At 45.0% G+C, this 26,910-nt stretch overlaps 2 protein-coding genes across 2 annotated transcripts in view; one reads left to right on the top strand and one right to left on the bottom strand.

Annotated features, from left to right (window-relative positions):
* Window positions 1-242: 242 nt before the first annotated feature.
* On the bottom strand, window positions 243-6,351 carry FOXA1 (forkhead box A1). Its single transcript, XM_016138595.2, has 2 exons — window positions 5,705-6,351; window positions 243-3,396 (listed from the first exon to the last, which is right to left on the bottom strand). The coding sequence occupies exons 1-2, from the start codon at window positions 5,774-5,776 to the stop codon at window positions 2,062-2,064; spliced, it is 1,407 nt and encodes a 468-aa protein (XP_015994081.1). The 5' UTR covers window positions 5,777-6,351; the 3' UTR covers window positions 243-2,061.
* Window positions 6,352-6,373: 22 nt separating this feature from the next.
* The window catches only part of TTC6 (tetratricopeptide repeat domain 6), a 182,775-nt gene continuing 162,238 nt past the window's right edge, over window positions 6,374-26,910 (top strand). Inside the window, exons 1-2 of the mRNA XM_036239179.1 lie at window positions 6,374-6,837; window positions 14,966-15,345. The gene's annotated coding sequence lies outside the window, so the exon portion shown is untranslated. The remainder of the gene's footprint in view (window positions 6,838-14,965; window positions 15,346-26,910) is intronic.

Genomic DNA, 26,910 nt, shown 5'->3' with positions numbered 1-26,910 from the left:
TAGAAGGCAAACAAATCAGCAGCTTTAAGTTCTCTGGAACGGTACTTTTAGAAACAATATTTTAAAAATATCTTCATAGAATATAAAATAGCAGCTACCATGAACTGTCCTGATGGCGCAAATCTTCCCCTACAGGAGTGAATTAACTGGCTTCCCTAGATCCCCTCCAAACCTACTGTGATGGTTCAGTTTTGTTTCTCTCTTAATGTAAAGAGGATTCAGGATTCTCTGTTGTAGACAACTTAATTTTAACAGCCGCATCTGATATTTTATTCTCACTCAAATGCTTCTCAGGTAAAAGAAAATGATACACTGAGGAAGAGGGAAAGGTAGTTAAATTAATAGTATTTGATTTCATTGTGGAAAGACTCAAAGAAAACAGAAGGCTTAAGCCCATGTCAAAAATTGAAGTAAACATCACTGAGAATAAAGAATTTTAAAAATCTCAGTTCTTGGGATATTAAATCAATCTATCTACCCACTTTTATTGAATTTCTTTAATGACTTTTTACTAGCCACACGTTTGTATAATAAACATAACAAACAAGTGTTTTAGATTATTTTCCTTTTCATCATTTATATTCAGTGCCAGACTTTGAAAATCATATTCAGAATATCTATATTGGATTTAATTAAGGAAAATAACAAAAATCTTTTTTGTTAACATTTGATTTATTTAAATTCCTTAACTGCAAATGATCAAGAACATATTCCACGGCTTAAAATTTATCATTTCTGTTATTTAAATCAAAATATTTTATTTACAATCACACTGATAAAAATTAACATTTTAATTTGTAATTTTAACCATCATTTAAAGCAATTGCAGCTGTAAAGAAAAAATAAACCATGCAATAAATTAACATTGAAAAAGCAAAAAGGAATAATAATGAAACCCGTCTGGCTATACTAACACCATGTCCAACTGTGAAAAGTGCATTAACACTGAATGAAACAAGCACACGATGGCAATAATTAAAATGACCACAATCAATTGAATTTTGGAATCTTGGACCAAATTTTGAAATACAGCTCCCTATGACATCTCTCCTCCAACACTGTAATATTCTCCCTTTTTTTTCCCTAGAGAAAAATATTATTTAAATGGTATAGATACACAGAAGCTAATTTTATACATGTTATGTGACCTCAGAATGACATGACCATGGCACTCTGCAAAGCAAAAAGCAGAGTTATTGAGGAGAGCAATTCCTGAGGAATTGATTCCCAGGGCTATGTATGGGAGCAGAGGACAAGGAGGGGGTGTCTTTGTAACTTCTTGGTCCAGCAACTTTTGAAAATAGAGCATGTATACCACCTATCTATTACCTCTATATGTTGTGTAAATATATGGAGGATGTCTACATATCTGAGTATGTGCATAAATAAGTCGGTACATAATATATATGTATTTCACTTTAAAACATGTTATCTGAATGTATCAGAAATGTAAGTTGAAAAACGAATGGCTCTGATGTTTTTAATCTGTTTGTTTTGCTGCATAAAAACAGCATTGTCCTTCAATACTTTCAACAGTCCCTAGTGTCTACTTGTTTCTTCACCCTTTCAGTTCTTATGGTGAAGAGTATTGCCATAGACCTGTAAACTTGTGGGGAAGGGGTGGGGGGTGGTCAGATGAGGAGGGGGAAAAAGCACAAACAAATATTTTACAAGCTTGACCATCTTTCTTTTTTTAAATAAACCTTGCACACACTAGATTGTGCCCGGAGAGGAAAGAGGAACGAAAGGGAGAGGGACAAGGAAGTAGAGGATTTTATATATACACTTGTGGATCATTAAACTTTGCAGGAAAAAATTTTGTTGGTTTAGGGTGGGTTTTCTTCTGAATAATATACACAAGGCGTTTTGAATAATAATAAAGTAACAGTCTTTTGCACTGGGGAAAAGATTGTACACACACACACAAAAGGAAACAAAAATAGTTGGGATTCTATTATGCTGTCGAAGGCTTGGTATGTGTGGTTTTTCTTGCTGTTGATTTTTTCCCCCCTCTCCTGCTACCAGCATGGCCATGCCAAACAAGCCCCTAGTCTAAGAGAGCTAGGAAGTGTTTAGGACAGGTCTGGAATACACACCTTGGTAGTAGGCCGGCTCCAGGGCTGAGGGCTCGATGGGGCTCCTGGTGGCCACCGAGGCGCTGCCCAGCGGCAGGCTGGAGGGCAACGCGGCGCCGTAGGGCGAGTACTGTAGCGCCTGTTCGTATGCCTTGAAGTCCAGCTTGTGCTGCTGCTCCGAGGAGGACATGAGGTTGTTGATGGAGAAGGGGTGGTTGAAGGAATAGTGGGGGTCCCCTTTCAGGTGCAGCTGGGACTCGTGGGGTGCCAGACCGTGCACCGGGTGGGAAGGGGGCACAGATACCAATGCCCCAGGCCCAGAGCTGATTGGGGGCGCAGCTGAGGAGGCTGGAGTCTTCAACTCCGAGGCGCCCCCTGTCGCCGTCGCCCCGCTGTGGTCCAGAGTCTGGGGGCTGGCGGCGGGCCCGGGGGCCGGCGCGCCCTCTAGCTGGCTGGCCTTACTGTGCACGCCCCGATGAAGGGGCGAGTCACCGCTGGGGTTGGCTGAGGGGTCCTTGCGGCTCTCAGGGCCGCCCTTGGGGCCACCACTGCTTCCGCTCCCTCCCCCGGCCCCTGGTTGCTTCTCGCACTTGAAGCGCTTCTGGCGGCGCAAGTAACAGCCATTCTCGAACATGTTGCCTGAGTCCGGGTGCAGCGTCCAGTAGGAGCCCTTGCCTGGCTTGTCCGGGGAGCGCGCCACTTTGACGAAGCAGTCGTTGAAGGAGAGTGAGTGGCGGATGGAGTTTTGCCAGCGCTGCTGGTTCTGCCGGTAATAGGGAAAGAGGTCCATGATCCACTGGTAGATCTCGCTCAGGGTGAGCATCTTGCTGGGCGCCTGCTGGATGGCCATGGTGATGAGCGAGATGTATGAGTAGGGAGGCTTGGCGTGGGGGTAGCTGCGCTTGAAAGTCTTGGCGTCGCCACCGCCGCCCCCAGCCCGGCTGCGGCCCAGGTTGGACGGAGCATATGCCATGGGGCTCATGCACGGGTTCATGGCGGCAGCATAGGGGCCCAGGCCGTTCATGGAGGCCGTGGGCTGCGCGCCCATGGTGCCCATGCCGCCCGGGCTCAGCGTCGTCCCCATGGCAGTCACTCCCGCTGCTGTCATGCTATTCATGGCACCCGTGGAGCCGCCGGGCATGCCAGCCACAGTGCCGGGGCTCAGGCCCGTACCCAGGCCCGGGTTCGCGTAGGACATGTTGAATGAAGCTGGGGTCATGTTGCCGCTTGTGGTCATGGTGTTCATGGTCATGTAGGTATTCATGGAATTCATGGAGCCCAGACCCGAGTTCATGTTGCTGACCTGGACAGAGGAGTAGGCCTGGAGCGGAGACAGCAAGTGAGGAGGCCCCGAAGGGCTGGGTTAGTGGTGGGCGAACCCCAAAACAAGAGGAAAGCATTTCTGCAAAGCATAGGATCTCTCCACCCAGAGCAAACAGTCAGGTACTCTCCCCAGAACCAGCAGAGATGTCTTCCACAGCAGGGGGAAAAAATCCTAGCATGGCAGGCATGAAAGACAAGCGCTCACAGAAATTATGTCCCCAGGAAGACATGTAATCGCCTTACTCGCCAGGCTCAGAGGCTGGCTTCTGGGGTCCTCCATCTCCTCCTCCATCCTCTCCAGGTGGCATCCCAGTCTCCACTACAGACCCGCCTAGGCAAAGTGTCCTTTTGGTAAAAAGGAGTCAAACCTCCGAAAACGGAATTAATCTCTGACCCTGTGCTTATTTATGCCACCTTAAAGGTGAGTGGGTTTGGTTACCCAGCTCCAGAGGCCTGGAAACAGGGCACCAACTCTGTGCCCATCTCCGGGAAACCTGCCAGGCCCGTTGACCATGTAGCAGACTCAGATGTGTGCCATGGCTATTAATTAAACTCTCTCTGACAGAGTAAAGCATCCAGGGCCATATGACCATCCATTTCCCAACAACTGGCTTTACTGTCTTAGCAGTTTTCACCAAATGGTGTCTTTTTGCTGTTCATTATATTTAGAAGCAGTGTTTTGCATCTATTTGTAGCAATTGTAATATTAAACGGGAAAGAAACTCAGAGATTAGATAAATTTGGGGAAAAAATTTAAAATAGATCTACAACGGTAGAAGGGGCAGGGAGGGGTATATAAAATCAATGCACTACATACATTTAACTTTAACATGACTTTACATGTACACCTCTTCAAGCCATTCAAAAACTTGCACTAATTTTGTTACCTATTTCCAGCCCCCGAAAGTTTTAAAATTCTGTGACACGATTTGTTAAAATAAGCATCTGTTTTTTCACTTACTGATATGTTGCTGATTATTTCAAACTCTCGCTTTTGAAACTATATAAAAAGTTTCATATGTTTTAAAATTCCAAAATCAAAGTCTATTTATTATCTACTTCCGAATTCTTACCTTTAACCTGTAAGGAAGCTCTTTCAATAGAGGACTTAATTGACTAGCGGGTCAATTAACTACATCTGAATTAAACCTGAGGAAGAGTTCTCTTTTTAAAATCACCAGTAGGAGAAAATCCTTATCAATAGCAATTTTGGAATGTACTAGATATATTAAAAATATAAAGTCCACAAATATAAAAGCTACTTCTCTGATAATTTAATAAAAATGATATCCTTAAATTTATTTTCATCGGCAAATATGACTTCATTTGAAAACAAAAGGTGAACAGATTTAACTAGGCACACGCTCTATGGTATGCAAATAGACTTGTATGTTACCAACATGTAAGTATACAAATCTAAATAAGTTAATTACCATGAAAATATTTCCTGATTCTAAAATTTTCTGTCTATGTCTTAAACTATATTTTACTTTTTTTTTCGTTTCCTCTCTCCAAGATTGTTCAAGGCAGTTTCTGTAAGGGTTTTTAATAACGGGAAACTTTGGTGGGGGGTAATCACTAGCTGTTTCCAGAGAAATACTTTTCTTGGTGGTAGTCCTTCCTGTATCCGATTTTCCTCTCAATCTCTTTGTGCACATTGTAAAATAAACTACATGAACGTGCCACCAAGGGGACAATGAAGAGAAGCAGGTTCTCTGCCCCGAGTGCTGGAGGAAAAGTCAGTTTGCACCAGCGCCACCCAGCGGTTCTAGAGAAGAATGGGCACACTTCTCCCCAAACAGGGCTTTTCGAAGAAGTTTTACAAAATTTGAGAATCGGTTCATTATTAAGACGCTCAACTTAGCGACCACCGCTTTCCTCAGATGTCTTGAATTCAACCGCAGGATAAAGAGGCCGCCCTTGTAGGCAAACTCTAGTTTTCCAGAGTAGCCTCCAACTCGTGCCATCGCCCGCCCGCCCGCCAACCCGCGGCACCCCGAGCCGGGCTCTGGCTCTCCGTAGGGAAGAGGCAAGTGCTTCCTAGAGCGGGTACTTTCAAAGGCCAGAATCTCCTGAACTCCTTTCGCCCGCTCCACGCCCGCTCCGAGACTTGGCCTCCCCCGCGGGGCAGCGGATCCGCTCCGAGGCCCGGTCAAGGCCCGGCCAGGGCCACACCGGGTGGGCGCGCAGCGGGGGCACTGAGGAGGCGCCCCCAGTCCATCGGCCGCCCACCTTGCCCAGCGTCCGCCTCGTGCGGCCTCCCCCGGCACTGGCTCCCAATGTCCCACCTGGTTCCCGCCTCTCACCTCCTGAGTGTCCGCGTAGTAGCTGTTCCAGTCGCTGCTCTCATGCCCTTCCATCTTCACAGTCCCTAACATCCTGGAGCCACCCAGCCCGATGCAACCATCCAGCCCTGTGCGAAGCGACGGGCGACCGCGCGGGGCGGGGAGCAGGGAGCCGAGCAGCTGCAGTCACCCGAGCGCCCGCGCCGGCCCAACGCTACCCTAGCGAGAAGGAAGCTGGGCACTGCGGGGCGCGGCGTGCGCGGCGGCAGCGGCGGCGCGGCGGGCGGGGGCAGGCGGCGGCCGCGGAGCGCGGCGCCCGGGAGCGCCTCCGCGGGAAGTGAGCGAGCGGCCTCTGTGAGACGAGTGCAGTTGAGCTGATGTGGATCTTACGTCGCTCGAGTGCCCACCTCCTCGTCCTCTCCCCATTTGTCCGCCGCACAAAGACGCTCGCACCTACAAAGCCCGAGGTGCACCTGCGAGGCGGCCGCGCGCCAGTCCAGCCGCCGCGCCTCCCGCCCAGCAGCGCCACAGCCGCGCGCGCCCCCTGCGCCCCCTCCTGCTGAACCCTCCCCACCCCAAGCCCGGCCCTCACTTTGTTTGCAAAGCAGCGTAATTGGTTTAAGCCTGGAGGCTGGGGGAAGAGGGAAATGGGGTGGGGGTGGGGTGTAACCCCCTTTGGAAAAGGAAAAAAGAAAAATAGGCGGGGCCGAGCTGGCTAGCGAGGGTTCTCGATGGGAACCGCGCGGCCGGAGATGGGCTGGGGCGGTGACGTTGGAGCCCAGGCTCGCGGGGCAGTGCCGGCTAAATGACTCCAGGGATCCTCCCCAGGGGACCTACTGCCTTTTGGAAGCCTGGGCAGCGGCCCTGTCCCGCACCCCTCCTGCTCTTCTGCCCGCTTCTAGCCCCCACCCACCCTCTTGATTCCTAACCTAAAGTTCAACCCTGGGAGACGCGAGAAAACAGACTTTCCCCTCCCTTCCCCGCCCCCCGCCCCCGGACTTCAGGCTTGAAAAAGGAAAAAGCCCCACTTTCGCCCCGTCACTAGAAACTCGGCCATCTGAGTCAGCCAAGCTGAGTGACGTTAGGCCGATCCGGGCTCTTGGCTAGCAGAGTGGAGACGCTGCCACGAAACCCGTACCTGCGGCTAAGAGCAGGTGAGTCACAGCACCGTTTTATATCTTTATGACATAACTTTTTTTCCGCCTCGGTCCGCTCTACTACCTTTTCATCTGTAGCAATCATAAAGAGGAAGAAACAGAAACAGAACAGATGTCTATGTGATAGGGCAGGCGGACCCGAGTCGGGCCGTCCTCCATCAGCCCAGCTCCTCCTCCTGCCCCCCTTCCGCAGTCTCAGGGACTGAGCTGGAGGCGACCGTCTGGTTTCTGATAGGGAAAGGTCAGGGGGAGGAGACATCTTCCTAAATACGCGCGTTAGTTGGGAGAGTCTGGGCGAGGGCGCGGGAATGCAACTACTCGGCTACTAAGGTGCCAGGCGGAAGCCAGCGGTGGTCCGCGGAGGTGACTGGTTCCATCTGTGGCCCGGAGCGGCCAAGCTGGTACCCTAGGCGCTCGCTTAGTTCCTAATCGGTCTTGGACATCCGTAGAAAGTTCCCCCCAAGTAGTCTCTTGGCTTCTTTGAGGCCGTGGGAAGTGGATTGCCCACAAGTCCTAGGGAGTCCCAACTACAGTGACAGGGTGATAGGCACTGAGTTGGTGATAGGTTGAGCGATGTGTGAGTTTCTGAATGCGTTTCTGAATATGTGTGTGAGTTTTTGAGTGTAACCACGTGTTTCTGAGTGTGTGCGTGACCATGTGTATTGAACCCTCTGTAGAACCACTAGGTTTCTTTAAGTAACAACAAAAAAATGTTTTTAAATGACTAAGAATCTGCACAAATATTCTTGTTTGGCAGTTTTAAAAATGTAATTAATCTCATTTTGAGAAATGTGTTTTAACTTGTCTTCCAGATACCTTTTCCCCCTGCGCTTTGTTCTTTTAAACCTTTCTTCCTTGAAATCTGGCAACAGAATTGCGTTAAATCCTTGAACCAAACAAATCTTCTAAATCAGCAGGGGAGCAGGAGAGGGTGAAGATGTGCAGTTAAGAAAATAAAAAAGATAAAAGCACTGGATTACAATCCCCCCCCCAAAAAAAATATGGGGAGGGGGGAGGAGCGGCCCGTCACATTGTTAAGAAAAGAATGAGTGAAATTAAATACACCTGGAAATCAGAGCAGGCCCCCCCCCCACCCCAACTGCAGTCTGCCCCTGTGACTGAAAGTCAGTCCTATTAGTTTGTGTAAATGTATCTACAAATGTGTGGGTCTGCACATATTTCTCAGGGCGACAGTCAGGAACTAATTCTTTTGTGCAAAGTTCTAATCAGCAACAGGACCTTAGTTTTATTTGTAAGGTACACGAATGCTTAGCTTCCTCAGCCTGATCGGGAGGACTTTCAGTGCTAATGAATTTCCTTGTTCCTGCCGTGATAGTCCAACGCCCTTTTGGCTCTTCAACAGCCTGGAACATAACTAGGGTATTTTCTATGGGTAGTAACTTAGTAATAGTTTTTATGGTGCACAAAAAGCCGGCACTTTAAGGGAGGAAAGAACGGTGTCACTTTAAACGAGGTCGATTTAAAAAATCAAATATTTTCTTTCTCTCACTTCCCAAACATACTAGGCCTCACTTTTTTTTTTTAAGTCAATTTAAGAAAAAGAAAGCCCCCTGTTCATAGCGGGATGGCCAAAGTGAAGTTTCTTCAGGGCATATTCAAAGCCCAAGAGCGGTGGTGAAGAGGGGATTCTGCCAGCTTTAGAGCCTTGATCCAGCTTGGGGGTTCCCGGGTCTGCGGACCGAGAAATTCCCGCGATCACAGCGCCTCCTGTCGTGGGGAGCAAACGCTGAATACTCCCACTTTCGCCCCCAGCAAGCCAGGGGAGACCGGAATCCCGTACGCCACCCTCAGCCGGAAATTTTGGTCCATAGAGCTGACTGCCAGAGGCCAAGAAGAAGGAAAGGTGGCAGCTCGGTTAGCTCTGGACTATCTCCATCTCAGTGGTGGTAATTGTAAGACACCTAACAAATGTAGGAGTCGAAGTTCTAGTGCACCCAGTTGCCAGCCAGCCATTTACCCAAGTTTTAAAAGCGAATCGTCAGGGTCATGCTAGGTCTTGATTTGGAAAATAAAAAGCAAACAAATAAATAAAACAAAGCTGCTGCCCCCAGGTTGCTGGCCAGTACGCAGCCAGAACATGTCTGGCTGCTGCAGCCTGTTCGTGTCCAAACTCTTCTTCCAAATAGGCCTTCTCTTTACGCTTTGCAGAAGACGGTGCTGCGCTTTCCGGGTAACTAGACCTGTTTTCAGCCTCAGTGAGGCAGGGAGGCGGGGGAGCCACGAGAGCAGCCACGTGGCAGCTCCTGGAGAGGCCCAGGCCAAATCTGCCTAGGCGAGGACGGGTTTGCGGGACCTTGTGGAGCCCCAGGTAGCGGGGAAGGCAGGCTTCTCAGGCAGAGGAAGCTGGGGCAGTCAAGACAGTGGAGAGCGGGGGTTCTCCAGATAGCCGATGGCGAAGGGCGGAGGAAGCGGCTCCGCCCTTCCCGGAAGCTGTGCCTTCTACGCCTTTGGGGTCAGCTTCCCGCGCACTCCAGCTGTGGGAGCAGGCGGCACACGGTCCATCAGGCAAACTCGGCTACCTTCGCTTCCTTTTCCCAGCATGACCTGGTTGGGAGACCCTTCCGCCGATCTTCACTGGGGCAGGGAGAAGCAGAGGGCGACGACGGCGAGGGACGAAGGAAAGGCCGTGGGCTCGCGCCTCGGTGCCCAGTCGGCTGCCTGGGGGCGGCGCCGGGGTCCTTCTCGTTTAGCTGGATAGCGGGGTAGGCAAACAAGCACACCCCAGGCGGCGGGGCTCTGCAGTGTCCCTTGGAGCCTTCTGAGGACTTCCTGCTCGGGTTTCTCTAGAGTGTCTCCTTTCCCCGCCGACCCTCCCCCCGACGGGGCTATGGTCAGGCCTGGGCCACGTTCGGTGCAGTGTGGTCCGAGCTCCTCTGCAGGCCCCCTTCCGTCACCCAGTTAAGAAGCTTAAACTCCCCGCCTGTCGGGGAGAATCGCTCGCAATGAAACTAAGACCTGTTGTCTTTCACATGGTTCGTAACCAACCCGGACTAGGATCCGGGGTCAGTTTAGGACTGAGGAAGGCCTGGGACGCTGGAAGCAACTGTTTGCCCTTGTGTGTGCCTGGCTTTCGCAAACCAAGGTGTGTGCTGGACTGGAGAACGGACCCCGGCGGCGCCGCGAGAGGGCGGACCCCAGCGCCAGCCTTCAGTCTCCCGCCCACAACCGCCGGCCTTCGGGGCCCGTTGCTGCCCAGACCAGTCTGAGGTGCAGGGGGCTGGGAGAGAGGAGAAGCGTGAACTCCTGTACCACCTTCACTGCCTCCTTTCCTTTCCTTTCCTTTCCTTTTCTTTCCTTTCCTTTCCTTTCCTTTCCTTTCCTTTCCTTTCCTTTCCTTTCCTTTCCTTTCCTTTCCTTTCCTTTCCTTTTTCCTCTTTCCTTCCGTTGACTTCACTTCTATCATGAAATCATTAATTAAGAAATGAATTTACGACTCATTTGTGGGCTCTTTCTGACACCCCGCTATCTAGCTAAACGGGAAGGACCCCAGCGTCCGACTCCCAGTAGGAAGGGACCCTGGGACCACCTAACCGGTCCTGTCCGGAGGTTCCATGCCTCACCCCTGGCCGGGGTTAGTGTGCGTGGACCAACATGTATACACACAAGCAGGGCTTTCACTTTACCGAAAAAACGTAATGGAACATTTTCATCCCAATTCTTTACTACTGGGTTTGTTCTTACCAATACTGCGCCCGAAGCCGCCGCCGGATTTCTAAGCTGCCCGGGGCGCAGGCCTGGCTCGCTCGCAGCCGGATGTCAGAGCCGGAGCTTCTCCCCACCCGGCCTCACCCGCGGGCGACAAAACCGTCCCTCTGGCCGTGAGCGAGCATTGCCTTGCCAAAATCAACTTGAATTTTCGTGTATTCAAATGAGAAAGATTGGAAAGGCGTCTTGCCCTCCTGGGCAATTACTAGCCTTGGAAGGAAGGAGTAAGTGTCCCATGGGTCCCCGCAGAGAACGAAACCGCTCTCCCTCGAGGCCTGGGTAGCGGCCATGGCGTCTCTGCCCAGGCCTGAGTCCTCGTGGCAGTCACGCGTCTCCAGGCAGCTGTGTTCCCCGAGTTACCAACTGTTTTATTCACAGCGGTCAGCGCCAGCTCGGGGAAGTGCCGGGTCTCAGCTAGTCTCTCCCCCTTGAGCACCCCTGGAGCCCTGTCTCTGCTGAACGGTGCCCATACTTTCCTCTGGCTACGTAAAAACTGCTGGTGCTGGGGTCCTAGGGGATGGACTGGAAATGCACACTTCAGAAACAGAGTTGGAAATTAGGGGAAAGAAAACTTGACAAATTTTAGGTCTGGGAGCAAAAAGGGACTAGCGTGGCTGAGGCCCTACTGTGTGCCACAGACTAGGCGGAGCGCTTTGAGATCCCTGCGTTTTCCCCATCTGCTGCTCCGGGTGTGCAAGAGCTGGGAGGCTGGAACCCTGGGCGAGGGTAGGTCAGAATCTCTCCACGCAGAAGCTCGCACGAATGGGGTGCTGTGATGGAAACCGAGGGCGCCAGAAAATTCAACGAATGTCATCTCTCGCCTCGAGGTTGCCAGCTTAAACCTAAATCCTTCCTGAACGGTGGACGAGTATTTAACTTCTCAGTCCCTGACCCACTCCTCCCATTCATCCATCCACACCCACCACCACACACACACCCGGAGCTTTCCCACGGCCCCTCAGTCGGCCCCAGTGGTTTTAGCTTTGGCTATTCAAATGTGATTATCCTCAAATTTACATAGTTCTATTTAACAGAGCTTTTGCAATAATCATATAAACCATATCCTACAAGGGGGAAAAAGGTGAAAATGCATTCTAGCCAGGCTTTTTTTTTTTTTTAATGTGGGTTTCTTGATTTCCCCCGTAATTAAAAAATTGTGCTTTGGACTGACAAAAAGACTAATTTATTGGCATGGCTAGAGGGATGTTACATTCTTTATTTAAAATTAAATTTCGATTGAGGATACTGTTGAGTGGCTGCTTCTGGGACTTCCAGCAACTATTCCAGAGCTAACATCAGAAGAAAGTTTTGTTTTAAAAATGACGCATTCGTTTGAAGTTGTTTGATTTTTCTTTTTCTATGGACCACAAAATCAATTCCTAGTTCGCTTTGTGGTGAGTCTGCTTTTAGACAAAAAAAAAAAAAAAAAAAACTAGGAAGGAGCTTCCTTGACAGCGTTGCTTTTTGCTGTGATACTAGCAGGATTTGCAGGAACTCTGACTGCTTTCTGAATGCTGCAGCCCTGCTTGCCTAAAATGAAAGGATCGGTAAGAAATGCAGCTCCCAACATTAGGCATGATCTGTGGTGGCAAGTCCAGTGAAGCCTCCCAGGGTCTGGGCGAGGACTTGGCAGACCTCCCCAACCAACTGAGCCCTTCCCTTTTTAGGTCCACACCTTGCTCTAGATTCCTTCCAGGCTCTTATCATTTTTCTAAAGCAAATTACATTTGTGTCATTTTCATTCTTTTTCTTCCCTGTTGAGGGTGGGGACTATAGTGGTCCCATTGCCAGAACAGAGCCTGGAGCACAGTAGACGTTCAATAAAGATTTGTGGACTCAATCAATGAACTAAGTGCCCCAAACCAGAGACTGGCCAGGCTGGCATCAGGTGAAAAAGAATGCTGGAGTCTAGACACCTTATCCACCCTCTCCAAAGTCTCCAAGTGAGAGTACCCCAGGGACATGTTTCAGCTGGGTAGGCTTGTGGAATGAATGAGTGGATGGACAGATGCTTCAGGAAGAAGGGGGGTGGACGAGGGTGTTTCAGAGCTGTGGGATCCCTGGGCTTCCAGGACAACTGGGCATGACTCTTCCCCTGGTATCCTTGCTTGATTTGAACCAAAATCATCCGGGTGACATGATCAAATTGGAAATGCCCCCACCTCACCAGTTCCTGGACTTGGCACAATCAGCCGCCCTCTTGCCCATCTAAGGACTGTCAAGGTGTGGCTCAAGGCAAATATTCCACTTCCCCCTTTCCCTCCTCCCTCCCCACCCACAGCACGCCTTGTAAAGGCAGAGTCCCTGCCTTTCAATAGCAGATATGGATTAAAAGTTAAAGAACCCCATCAACTTTGCATCAAGTAAAATGTTTCACTTGGTGCTGTGAAGGAAACCTCGGTGTTTAAACAATATGTTTAAATTGGCAAACAAACGAAGCCGAACCCACGCAGTGAGAAGGAAAAGCCTTGCAGCAGAGCTGTCTGTTAGTCCGGGGTTCTGCTCCCCCGGCTTCCAGCGCAAGGCATGCTGCCTTCCCACCCCGAAGCTGCGGGCGGGAGTGGTGGCGGCGACTGGGACCGGGGTTTGCGCAGTGAGAGTTAGTGATACAATACTTCTGGGAGCTGGGTTCTCAGCGTGCTGTGGCGGTGGCAGCGCATTTGAAATTATCAGGCATTTACCTGAATTACCTCCCTCTCTTTAGGGTCCAAAACATTTTATTATATGCCTTCCCTGTGTAGTGTAATTATTTTCTTAAACCTTTCGGAACCCGCCTTGTGTTGCAAGCTAGTAACGGAAGACCCCTCGTATCAACTTGTCCACTTGAAGTTTTATTTGCCATGAAATTATGCGTGGGAGTCCTTGAGGGAAGAAGCAGTTCTGCCTCCTTTTTGGGGCTTCTATCACTTGGGAAGCTACCTGGCAGCGCGGTCCCCCAGCCTCATCTGGTGTCCTTGATGTCTGCTGGGGTCTCTTTCCCCTCACCCGCACTGAGCAGTTTGGGACTCAGTCACGGTTTGGGCCAGCTCAGGATCTGTGCTGCAAGCTCCCTACTTTCAGACCACGCTTTCTTTCCATGGCCACGCTTCACCCCAGCTCTAGTCACTGAGGCCTGGGAGAGGGGCTTGGAACTTGGCTCGAGCTCAACTTGCCTTGGAGACTTAGGGTTCTTGCAAATCTGGTGTAGTTTTCTTTAAAATGCTTTCAATGATGCAGTCATCTGGTGGATCCCACTCCTCGCCCCAATGGCCTCCTCTAGCCAAATACCTTCCATTGTGAATTGCCGCTCTCCCCTGACCTTCTTGTGACCCTCCCCTCACACCCCACCCAAAGAAGTGATTTCAATAAATAAAGCACAGTGCTAGGGGTTGAAGGTCAGTTTACACTGAGGCAGAAGCTTCTAAAACTCCTGCAGGTGCTGGAATGAGAATAAACCAGACCATCATCCCAAGAGATGGGAGAGGGAGAAGGAGAGGATGAGAGAAGACGTGAGGAGATGCTGTTAGGGTGTTAAGGTGGGAGGGGTGTTTCGGGAGCTCCGCGGATGTACAACTGACTGAATTTGCTGGGGAACCCAGGCAGACCCTTGGGTTCTCAGTTTCCTTCTTTTCCGAATGAGGAGCTTGGACTTGATGCCGGCTCCAGCAGCTGTCAATTATGAGAATAAAGCCCGGAGTGGCTGGAGCAGCAGCGAGGTCTGATGACCCCATCCAGGGGGAACTAGAACCTGTGTGAACCTAGGAAGGGAACCATATTGGTGATGGGGACGAGCGGGTGGCTCGGCTCCTGGAGTTGCAAAGCGTCTCTCTATGTGGGTCCAAAGACTCTGGGAGAACAAGTACCACGAAGAAGAGATCCCTTCCTTGTGCTTTAGTTTTGTGGTCTATGTTTCATGATAAACTTCTCTTTTTCACGTCCTAGCATCTCCAGAGACAGCAAGCAGCAGGAGAGAGAGCAGAGCCTGTCTTCCAATCTCCAAGCCCAGGCAAAGCCTCCTTAGCCAGGAGGTGGCACAATGCTAGGTACACTCGCCTGGGCAGGATCTGAGGCTGAAGGTCTGAGATGTTGTCTTTCTCACTACACAAGCTCCAGCCTTGCAGTTGGCAAAGACAATAGGGTTTATGTTTAAGAGTATGGGATTTGGAATTGAATCCCATTTGGGTTCCACTTCGTACTCTGCAAGAGACTTGCTCTCTCTGAGCCTCGTTTTCTCAACTATAAAATGGATATGTTAGTACCTATCTCACAACAGTTACATGTAGAGCAAGAGCACTAAATGGTAACAAAATAAAGAGCATTTGCAGAACTCCGGGAGCCTGGGCACTGCAGTATACTGGAACATGTAGTGGCAGATACTGAGGATGTGCAATCGAGGTGCCCTCACCCCTCCCCTTTACAGGTCTTTTGCAGGTGGTCACCAGCCTGGCCCCATGGAAAGCACTGTTCCTCCTGGCTACAGTGGGCAAGGAAGATGGAGTTCTCTGTGGGGAGTGAGCTCCTGGCATCTAGCTGCCCATGTCTTGGCATCCATCATGACTCTGCCTAGATCTACTCCCAATCTCCTTGACCAGTGACCAGTGGGCCACCCTCCGTGATGGCAGAAGGAAAGCGCCACCTGCCACCCAAACAGGATGCAGATTGCGTCAAGCACATGTTGAGGACCTTCTTGGGGAAAAGGTTCAAGACATGAAGAAATGAGAGGTCTAGAGCCTCTGGTCCCCTAGGCTGCACAGAACCCACTCAGGGCAGCAAGACAAATTGCCCTTCCCCCACCTTTTGGTAAGAGGAAGTTGGGCCGGCTTCAGGAGCCCATGGGAAGCTCCTTGGGACGCCCAAGATGGTCTCTTGGACCCAGGCACACTACTGGACCTGATCTATTGCCGTGGCTATGGTGACCTCAGGCAAGACCTGGGGCCTGGATCCAGGAAACATCCTGTAGGAGAGATGAGGGAAGTGCTTCTGGGCTTGCAGAAGGCCATTCTGCCCTCAGCACCTGAACTTGGGGAGCACTGAGATGAGAAAGCAGGACTCCTGATTCACCTAGACACTTTCTCCTTTCTCCCTCGGATCCCCTTCTCCCTTTCCCATGGATAGAGTTAGAAGAAACCACTTAGGACTTATTTGGAGAGATATTACTTAAGACATTTTCTAAAATCTTCAAAATCCAAGATGATATTGCAAGGAAGTTTTAATTGTTGAATTTTAGAATTATTTAATATATACTCCCCCTGCCTTAAGAAAAAAGTTTCTTCCTGGGCATCTAAGTCAATCTGAGATGAGGCAAGCATGCTGGGCTTATGGTGGATCATTTACATGGTAAAGCCCCTGAACATTACCTCCCATGTACAGGAAAGCTCAGTGAGGTGCCAAGGCTTCATTAAGATAAGACAGACAATACTGTACGTGAAAAGATCCAACCACAGAAGGGTTTCACCAGATATAGATCCATCTGCTGAGGGGAAGATTCATGAGTTGATCAATCCCTCATACTGAGGAGGCTTGGGAGAATGGGTGTTTTGGGGTGAATCTCTGGGCTCACATGAACAATGACCCACAAGGATGGGCTAAGAAGGTTCTGTGTGCAAGGCTCTGATAAGTGTTTGAATTCTGCTTCACTTAGTAATCAGAACTAGGTGGATAAAACAAAATATTGCCATCACTGGACAATGGAAAAACACATCTTCAAGCTTATTATTTTTCCTTGGGTTGGTATTGGGGGAGGTGCATTTGGGTGAAGTAGGCTGGTACACAGAAGTTTCAGGCAGCCAGCAATCTCTGGCTAAATGCAGCTTCTGTTTTTACAGCTTACTTAGGGAGAGCTGTTAGTTTTTCTAAGGATAAACTGGGCATTGGTTCTCTAAGCTCAATGTTTAGGCTACAAAGCACATCCAACAGTCTTACATGTCTACCTTTAGAAAAGGAATGGTTCTAACTTCAAACTCAGCAAAATCTCTAGTGCATTACCATACTTGGAGAACACCTAAGCAAAGCCTTTTGAAAGTGTAAAGTGTAACTGGAATGCTAAATACCAGCCACTACCTCTAAGAAAAATAAATCTTTAATTCTCAGACAGGTATACCTGCTTCGCACCAGGCTTTTTAGTGTTATTTGTATCTCTTCTTGTCAAGTGGATGATTTTACTAACAGAGTTTCCTTTCTGTTTAATGCTTGCTCATTTTATCTTACCTTAAAAATCCTGAGATCAGGCCTGCTCTCCAGACTTCTGAGGCACTCCAGGAACGGGTGATGGCTGACTTCTCAGGAGTCCTTCCTGAAACCCATAAACTCAGATGTTAGAGTCACATCAGAGTTTAGGGGCTAGAGGGAAGTCTGGCATATGTTAATCAGGTCACAAAGGGGAAAGTACGGTGAGCAGGCTGGGGAAAAGCAATGCCAGGGGAGGACCTTAAGGCAGGGAAACTGTCACTGTGTATTTGTTTCTGTGGATTAAAGCAGACAGGCAACTTCGGGTGGCGGGGCTTTGCTGGTTATTCTTTCTTATTCTTCTGAGCTCCATCTTCTGCCCTGTCCTCTGCCCCAGAAGCCAATCTTTATGGGTTGCATTGCCCAGTTTTTCTTGCTTTTGGACTTCCAGCTGGGTTTGGCCAATGTTGAGTAATGGTGCAGAACTGGAGGCCAGGAGGCTAGAGCAGTAGAAGTACTTATTCCTCTTGCTTTGTCCTCACCTAACTGTGGTTTTGTCCTTTAGTGCCGCTTTGTGTCTACAGCTCCTGTCAGGTGGCCCCTCTTCCCAGCTTAGCTCTCACCACGCTCTGCTAACACCTCCTTTTTCACCCTTGTTCTTTGAGATCAAGGGTGGCAATACCTCCTTATGGTTGCCAGAGCTTGAATGTTAGTTCCCTTTAGCCCCACCCATACCTGTGTAAATAGTTCTCTCAATTCTCTCTGTCCTCCCCCACCCCTCCAGTTAAACCCTTTTAAGCAAGCCTTTATTTCCTGTGGGGTCCTAACTGATGGGCAGAGGAATGAAGACTCACAGAAGCGGAATATGATGTCTTCAGTTCAGTAAATACGATGTCTTCAGTTCTTTCCAGTGTCATCCTCACGGTGTAACTCATCAAAAGGCTCTACTCCTTCCCTGTCATCATCTTGGAGTGCAGCTGGGGTTTCTGTGGTGGCTACTTTCTGCAGGCAAGGCCGCCTTTGAGTCTAGCAGGGGAGCAACCTAGAAGTCTATTGGCTTTAAATTCGCCACTTTAATTTGCTGATTTGTATTTGCTATCACTGTTAAAGTAATTGATGTCAAAACCAAATACTGATGGTATCCGTTTTTTGTTGTTGTCGTTGTTTTGTTTTTTACTTTGGTGAACTGACTTTTGCTATTGAGACTTTTACTAGTGGTGAATTCTGTTAATACAACCAGACGCTTTTACTAGTGGTGAATTCTGTTAATATAACTAGACACTGAAGTAGGTCCAGTGATTAAGGGGCTCATGGGAAATGTTCATGTACATTCCCCAAGGCCTGAGGGTCTTCATCTCTCTAACATTAAATCTAGAGCTCAATTTCTCCCCACAGCTGTCTCCTGGAACAACTCAGTCTTGACTAATGTTAATCAGTGATATTATTTAGGTGAGTCCATCAGTGAGCACTCTTTATATGCCAGACACTGTGCTAGACACGGAGGATACTAAATTTAAGACAAGATTCTTGCCTCCCAATGATTAAAACACTGCTTCAGTATCATTATTGCTAAATTTGCATACTGCTATAATTAGGAAAAGTTAATAAAAGTAGAATTTCTAGGTCAAAAGACAAGCAGGTGTTTAAGATTTTTGAGACATTTTGCTACATAACATCTAGCAAAGTGGGGACAGAAATCTATGAGAGATCCTATTTCCTTACTCCCATTCATGTAGTCTATTACTGACCTTGCAATTTGATTGGCAAAAATTGCATACCATTGTCTTTAATTTGCATTTCTGAGATTACCACTGAAGTTGAATATTTTTATATTTTCATTGACCATAAATACTTCTTTTGGGAACTGCCTCTTCACATCTTTAGCCAATTAAAAATTTGACTGCTTGTCTATTTCTTACTCAAAGAATATTGATTCCATGTCTGCCATAACTATTGTGAATTTTTCTCCAGATTTTTGTTTGCATTATAATTTTATTTATAAACTCAGATGTTTTAAAGACTATCATTAATATTTCAAAAGATAGTTTCTGCCTTTTATTGTTTAATGCTTACAAGTGTTATCTACATCTGCTACTCTTATGTATAACAAAATGTTTCATCCAGTTGTAATTTATTTTGGTGCATAATATGAAGTGAAGATATAACTTTAATTGTTTCTTTTCCAAATAATTGGATTTGGGCAGGCTCTAATTATGAGGGGCCTTGAATTCTCTTTGGAGAACTTTGTTTGGAATTTGTTCTGTAAGGATACTGGTGAGGTATAGAAGCCGAATCTTACTTTGGGTCTTCCTTTACTTGCTATATGGTAAACCAATAGGGGGTTCTAAAAGTAGATGACAAGACAACTGGTAGGTGATGGTTTGAGTGATAGAAACTAGATGATATCATAGTGGTTTTTTTTTATGATTGCTTGAGTAATTTTATGCTGCTCTTCTCAGATGCCACCAAAAATATTAACATTTTCATACGAAGGCATTAGAAAGCAACGATGAATTTGAAATGCCTTTAGAACAGTAACTGCTATTCCTCCTCTTTCTTTTCTTTTTCTCTTCCCTTTTTTCTTTCCTTCCTTCCTCTCTCCCTTCACCCCCTCCCTCCTTTTCTTTTCTTTCTTTTTCTTCTCTCTCTCTCTCTCTCTCTCTCTCTCTCTCTCTCTCTCTCTCTCTTTCCCCCTCCTCTCTTTTTCTTGGTGAAGGTTGACCCAGAATAGAATTCCTAGCACAGGATTGATTAGTAGTTGGGGAACCCAAGGTAAATCCTTTAGATATCAGTCTCTATCTATAAAATGAAGCTAATAGTATCTATCTCATGAGTGGTGTAATATGTATGATATGGCTCTCCGAATACTTAGTTACCATTTTTGATTATAAAAAGTATTAATGAACAATATTTACCATTTAAATTGTTTCCTGACCATATGATAGTCATTGAATTTTCACATTTTTCCAGTTTAGGAACATGGCGTATATATTATTGTTGTGCAGCCTCCAGGATGCTACCAAGAACAATTAGTCACTTCCTAAGCACTTTGGTTACTTGTTCATTATTTTAATTAGCATGGAAAAGTAATTTACTTATTATCTGAAGGGGTTACTCCCACACTTAGAGTGAAGCTGCTCTCATGGAGTTCCCACAGGGCAGTGGGATGTGATGTAGGTGCCGTGAAATCTCAGAGGTGGCAGGTCTTTCTCTGTAGAATCCATTTCATCTCGCGGGCATTCAGTAACCATTTTTGAGCTCATTATGATAAGGAGTAAAGCAACAAACCTTCAAGAGAAGAGTAGTATCTCCATTTTACAGATGAGGTTGCAGAAACCCAGAGAGGGAAGTGACTTGCCCAAGTGGCGAAGCTAGGTGTCACTATCTGGCCTTTCGTGCCTTTAGAGCAGGAGCTTCCCTCAGGGAGGCCTGAGAGCACCATCTCCACAGCTGGCCTGCTCTGAGGCCCAGCACCAGTGGATCGTGCAGCACAGAGTATTGTTTTATCTTAAACTTCCGAAAAGTGTGTTGTCCTCTTCCAGCATCTGCGGTCTCACGGAGGATTTACAGAAGGTTTTACCTGCCGCTTCCTGATCTTATTTACTAGTTGCCTGAGTACTTTAGAAAGGCAGAGAGAGTTTGGTAGAGTAGAGGGATATAAAATAAACCTTCGAGGGCCTGCTAAGTGCCAAGTATTGAGCAATGAATTATCATCTACACTATTTGAGCTGGTTTTTTTTCCTCTGTCCTTTTGAACATTGGTGAAATATAACATAGCGAAATGAACAAAACAGAAAACAAGTTTTATCGCAAAGAAAGAACTCAAGCAGCTATCACCAAGGTTAAAAAATGGAACAGCGCTAGCACTCCAAGACTCCTTCTGTGCTGCCCACCCACTCACTATCACCTTCTTCCCTCCAAAGATAACTCTTATCTTGATCATTATGGTTATTACTTTCTTGTGTTTATTTGTCACACATCCAGTCAGAACACATCCATAAGCACTAATTTTTTTCTGGCTAGGGCTGTAAACTGTATGCGAATGGAATAGTATGTACTCCCTTGTGTCTAGCTTCTTAGCTCAACATGGTATTTGTGACAGATTCATCTACCTCGTTTCCCACAGATAAAGTTTATCCATTTCCTTCATGCATAGTATTGCATTTTATGAATATACCATAATCAATTTATGCATCCTACTTTTAATGGTCGTTTGGTTTGTTACTAATTTTTAGTTATTGTGAATGAAACTGCTGTGAATACACGTTTCTTGGTGCACACGTGAATGCATTTCTATTAGGAGTAGAATTGCTGGGTCATGGAGTATGTGTATATTCAACTTTAACAGATAATGCCAATTCTTGCCTCCTATAACCATTCTTATCTTGGAATCAGAAACTCTGAAGATGGTCAAATATGGTTATTTTGATAGGAACTTTCCAGAACCTCATATTCTTGATTTCAAGATTCTCTTTACTGAGTAGTCTCTAGATGCAGAACATGGACAGTACCTCCCTGGAATGTAAACTGGCATGTAATGCAGACATAACTTTTTTTTTTTTTTTTTAAAGAAAAGCTTTAACTCTCATGGTCCAGCCTTTTCCATTTAAATGTAAGAATTTAAAGTGTGCCAAGAAAGCAGTTGGTTAAACTGGACAAAATTGGAGGATGAAGGAGGCTTCAGTCCAGGAGGCTCTTTGAGACCGGCCTCTTCACCGCTGAGAGGTGAGGCCGCGCGGCCGGGGTTTGGGCTCTGAGTCCAAGGCGGCACCGGGGCTGGTTGCCCTAGGCAGAAACGCTGGGGATGGGCGCCCTCAGCGCGGAGGGACTCGCGGGGCCAGGGGCCAGCGGCGGCGGCCTTGCGGCGGCGGGCTCGAGGCTCGTTGCTAGGCGACGGAGCGCGCTCCTCCCTTCGACGGAGCGCTGGGCTCCCAACCCGCCTCTCTGCCCGCGAAAGGCGGTTGGATACTCGGCCCAGCCGTGGCGGTGCCAACTTTCACCATGTGAAAGGGAGCAGCAGACGCGTCCCCGGAGGCGGATGAGAGGAGGACGCGGCCTGGGGTGCGCGTAACTTCGTCTGGGAGGCCCTGGGCAAGAGAGGCTGCGATATTTGGGCGGAGCGATAGTCTCCTCTGTTCCGCCCCTCTAAATCCACTCAAATCTTAGCGAAAATCTGGGCTGAAAATGGGCTGGGACTGGAGAGGGAATTGGGGCTGGAGTAGGTAGAGGCTGGGCTGCTGTCGGGATTGGGACTGGAGAGCATGGGTTGAGGAAGAACTGGGAGAAGTGAAAACCTGGTGGAAGGGAAAAATAGGTAGATGTGACGACCGGGGTGTGGAGAAAGGAAAAGGGCTTCGGAAGGCAAAAGAGGGGTAGGAATCCAGGGGCTACGGAGAGGGTGAAAGGTCACAGTGGAGGGAATTTAATTTCCAACTCCTTTTTTCTGCTATCCTTTGAAAGGACCTGGTTGTTTTAGGCAAACTTTCAACATTATTAGGTGACCTCTCTTCCCCAATGAGGTCAGTGTGTCTAATTTCAGAATAGGGAGCTATTCTGAAATAGAGTGTGGCCCTAAAACTCTTTGGTGGGCAGTGGCATACTATAGGCTCAACACAGGAATTATTTGTCATGGAAGACAAATCCACGCATTTACAATGAAACTATTGTGGACTACCATTGCAGTAGTTTAAAGGAGTTCAACAGTTCTTTTATTTCAACATGTAAATATAAAAATTTAACAAATTGTTTCTTTTCTCCCTAATTACAACTCTATAGAGTTATAATTATATCCAATAAACTGCACAGAATGTATGGTTTGTATCAGGTGTACATTTTGACAAATTTTGACAGATATATACATCTTTGGAACAATTACTACAAAGATAAGTGAAGCTTTTCATTCCTCTGTCTGTCCCCTTTGCTGTCCAACTCTGTTCTCATCTCCTACCACCCCCGACCAACTACTGTTTTGCTGTGTGACACCGGAGAATATGTAACATTTTCTAGAAGTTTATATAAATGGAAGTATGCAATATATACTTTTTTTGTGTCTGGCTTCCTTTACTCAGCATAATGATTTGCCAGACCTTTGCCTTGATTACTGTTGATTAATAGTAAGTTTTGAGATTGGGTAGTTACTGTAAGCCCTTTAGCTTTATCTTTTCAAAAATCACTTTAACTATTTTAAGTCATTTGAATTTGTGTATTCATTTTAGAATTAGCTTATAATTTCTATATAAAAAAAAAGCCTGTTAGAATTTGGGATTGCATGGGATCTATAGATCTATTTGGGGAGAATTGCCATTTTAACAATACTGAGTCTTCTAGTTTACAAATGTGGTTCAAACATTTTTGTAGGTCTTTAATTTCTCTTAGCAATGTTTTGTAATTTTCAGCATAGAGGTTTTGGCTATCTTCTGTTAGATTAATTTCTAGGTATTTTACTTTTTGAGGGGCATTTTTCAATTGTTTGGTGCTAGTATATAAAAATACAATTGATTTTGTATGTTAATCTTGTATTCTACAACCTTGATAATTCACTTATTAGCATTAGTAATTGTTTAGTAGATTTATTGGGATTTTTGACCTAAAAATTATGTCATCTGTAAATAAGGACAGTTTTCTTTTCCTTTTCAACCTTTATTCCTTTTGCTTGCCATATCGTGATGGCTAGGCTCTCCAGTATAATGTTGAATAGATGTGGTAAGAGTCGAGGCATTTTGCTTAATTTTCAATTTTAGGGGGAAAGCAAAAATACGATGTTAGCTGTAAGGGATTTTTTTTTTGTAAATTCTCTTAGACTGTGGGTGTTCCCTCATCCAGTCATGTTCCCTATAATTCATAGTTTGCTCAGAGTTATTATTTATTATCATGAAAGGGCATTGGATTTTATTAAGTGATTTTCCACTATCTACTGAAATGATCATTTTGATCCTCCTATATTATGTTAATATTATGAGTTATATTGATTTTCAAATGTTAAATCCATTTTGCAGCCTGGGATAAATTCTATATGATCAGGATATATTATCGTTTTTCATATATATTTTTTGTTTTGATATGATAACATTTTATTACAGATTTTTGCATCTATGTTCATGAGTTATATTAGTAAGTATTTTCCTTTTTTAAAGAAAATTGGCTTTGTCTGGTTTGGTATTAAGATTACAAGTCTCAGAATATGGGTTCCTTCCTCTATTTTCTGAAAACATTTGTGCAAGATTTGGTGTTATTTCTTTCTTGAGTGTTTGAGAGAAACATCTGGGCCTGAAAGTTTTTTTGTCATAAGATTTTTGGCAATGAATAAGTTTATTTAACATAGGATGATTCAGATTTTCTGTTTTCTGTATTAATTTTGATAAGTTGAAATTTTCAGAGATTTTCCCATTTCATCTAAATTGTTGAATTTGTTGGCACGAATTTTATTATATTCTCTTATTATCTTTTAATATCTTTAGGATCTGTAGTGAAAATTCTTTTCAATTCCTGATATTGGTGATTCTTGTTCTCTTTTATTCTTGAACAGTCTAGCTAGGGGTTTTAAATATTTTGTTGATATTTTTCAAAGACCCAGTTATTAGCTTTGTTAATTTTCTCAATTTTTCTGTTTTCTATTTTGATTGATTTATGTTCTCATACTTATATCTTTCTATTTACTTTGGGTATACTTTACCCCTCCTTTTCTAGATTCTTAAGGTGGAAACTTAAGTTATTGATTTTAGACCTATCTTCTTTTAGATTTAAGCATTTAAGCTGTACTTTTCCTTCTAAACACTGCTTTAGCTGCACCCCCACATTCTGATATGTTGTACTTACATTATTAGTCTAAACTATTTTCTGAGATTTAATAATATTTTCGTATTCCATTTTATTATCTATTGACTTTTTAGTTAAATTTCTTTGTATTACTTTAAAAAATTATTTCTGTAGGAATTACAATTTACATCATTAATATTTCAAAGTCTAGAGTTTATATTGAACTAGTTTCATAAAATGCCAAAACCTACAACTGTAGTTTCCTTATCCACCCCCATCCCAGTCTTTTGGTTTTTGTATGTATTACATCTACGTATACAGACACTCTACAAGACAAGGATGTAATTTTTTATACTATTTTAAAAACAAAATAAAAAATGGTTTATAAAACTTACCCAGATAGTTGCCATTTCTGATCTTTTTCTTTCATTCCTAAAGATTCAATTTTCCTCTGGTACAATTTCTTTTAGCCTGAAAACTTTACCTTTAGCATTTCTTGTACTTCTAGCCTGCTGGTAATACTCTTATAGTTTCCTGTATCTGAATATGTTTTCATTTTGCCTTCATTTTTAAAAGAATATTCTTGCTAGATATATAATTCTGAGTTGACAGGTTTTTTGTTTTGTTTTGTTTTTGACTTTTAGCATGCTACAGATCTAATTTTACTGTATTTTGGTATTTGATGGGAAGTCAATAGTCATTTAGATTGTATCCTGAAGATTGTGAAAGTTTTCCCTATAAATAATGTGTTGTTTTTCTCTGTCCACTTTCAGTATTTTTATCTTCGTCTTTGGTTTCCAGAAGCTTAAATATGGTTTTCGTTGACTTGATCCTACTTAGAATGTACTGAGCTTCTTGAATCTATAAATTTTTGTATTTCTCCAAATTTGGGATGTTCTCTGACATCATTTCTTTAAACATTTTTTTTCAGCCCATTCTCCCCTATCTTTTTGGGATATTGATTACCCATATGTTAGAACTTTTGATACTGTCTTATAGGACTCAGAGGCTGTTTTGTTTTTAAGCTTTCTCTCTTTTAAATATTGGATAATTTCTGTCGATTTATCTTTTAGTTTACTGACATCTCCATTCTGCCAGTCAGGTTTTTATTGAAAATATCATATTTTTTTTGGATATAAAAATTCTATTTTTTTATTTTTATTTTTCTGTTAAGATTTTCCCTTTTTTTTTTTTTTTTTTTTTTTTTTTTTTTTTTTTTTTTTATGCCTACAGCACCTGGTCCTGCTGATATCCCATCCAAGTACTGTTTAGCTTTCGAGATCAGATGGGACTGGGCATGTTCAGGGTGGCATGGCCATGGACAAGATATTCTTTTTAGTTATCTTCAGTATATTTTCCTTTACTTCATTGAGCATTGTTATAATAGCTGCCTTAAAGTCTTTGTTTAATAATTTCAACATCTGGGTCATCTCTGGACTTGAATCCATTTTATTTGCCCTTGAGAATAATCAGATTTTCCTGGATCATTTTATGCCTAGTATTTTTCTGTTATATCCTGGACATCATGAATGTTTTGTTGTGTAGACTCTGGGTTCTGTTATACTCCTGTGAAGAATGTTGATATTTTTCATTTAGCTGGCAATTCACCAGATTAGATTCACTAGAAGCTTTATCTCACTCTATGATTGGAGGTTACATTCAGCTAAATCTCAGTTCAACAATTAAGCCTTTGCTCTATTACTTTGAGTTTGCCCCATGTGTACATGGTTGAGAGGTCAATCTAGACTTATGTGGGGTTTAGGCACAGAACTAGGGGATTACTTTCTTTGGCTCTCTCCCCTCTAGGGTTTTTGTCTCACTCCTCAGTGGCGATTGTTGCCTGGTACTTTTCTCTGATTCTTATGGCCAGAATGATAAAGGGCTTTCCTTAAGATTTTTGTGGGTTTCTGAATAGTTTAGAAAAACTTTTTTTCTGAGCTTGAAAACAACTTTTGTCTATTTTTTATATCATTTTTAACCAGCACAATATGCATTATTTACTATTATTGGTATTAGCATCATTGATATTATTAGGAAGGATTAAGGGTGGCAAAACCAGTATTATAGAAAGTCTAGAAACATAGAAAATGTTACTATTATCCCATTTTCTTAGCAAAATTGCTATAATGTTTTTATATTTCTTTTTAGACTTTTTAAAAATAAATTATAATCAGTGCATAAATAGATCTCATTGATATTTCAAAAACAAATATTGTTTTCAGAATATTTTTGTGTTTTTTTGTAATGTTGATTTTACTAGAGGAGATGGATTATCCTTGGGCTTAGACTTTTCTTTTTGGACTTCAGTGCTGTGCTTTGGAAGTTGTGTGAAGTTCAGGAAGTGAATTGAGATGATATTAGGCCATGGACCTAAAAGAATCTAAATCTTGTTCTTAATCGGTTACCCTCCCTATGGAGGTGCCCATGACCACATAGAGGAGATCA

This window comes from Rousettus aegyptiacus, unplaced genomic scaffold (assembly GCF_014176215.1).
Source record: "Rousettus aegyptiacus isolate mRouAeg1 unplaced genomic scaffold, mRouAeg1.p scaffold_m13_p_3, whole genome shotgun sequence".
Taxonomy (NCBI): Eukaryota; Metazoa; Chordata; class Mammalia; order Chiroptera; family Pteropodidae; genus Rousettus; species Rousettus aegyptiacus.
This window is presented reverse-complemented; position numbering and strand designations above follow the sequence as displayed.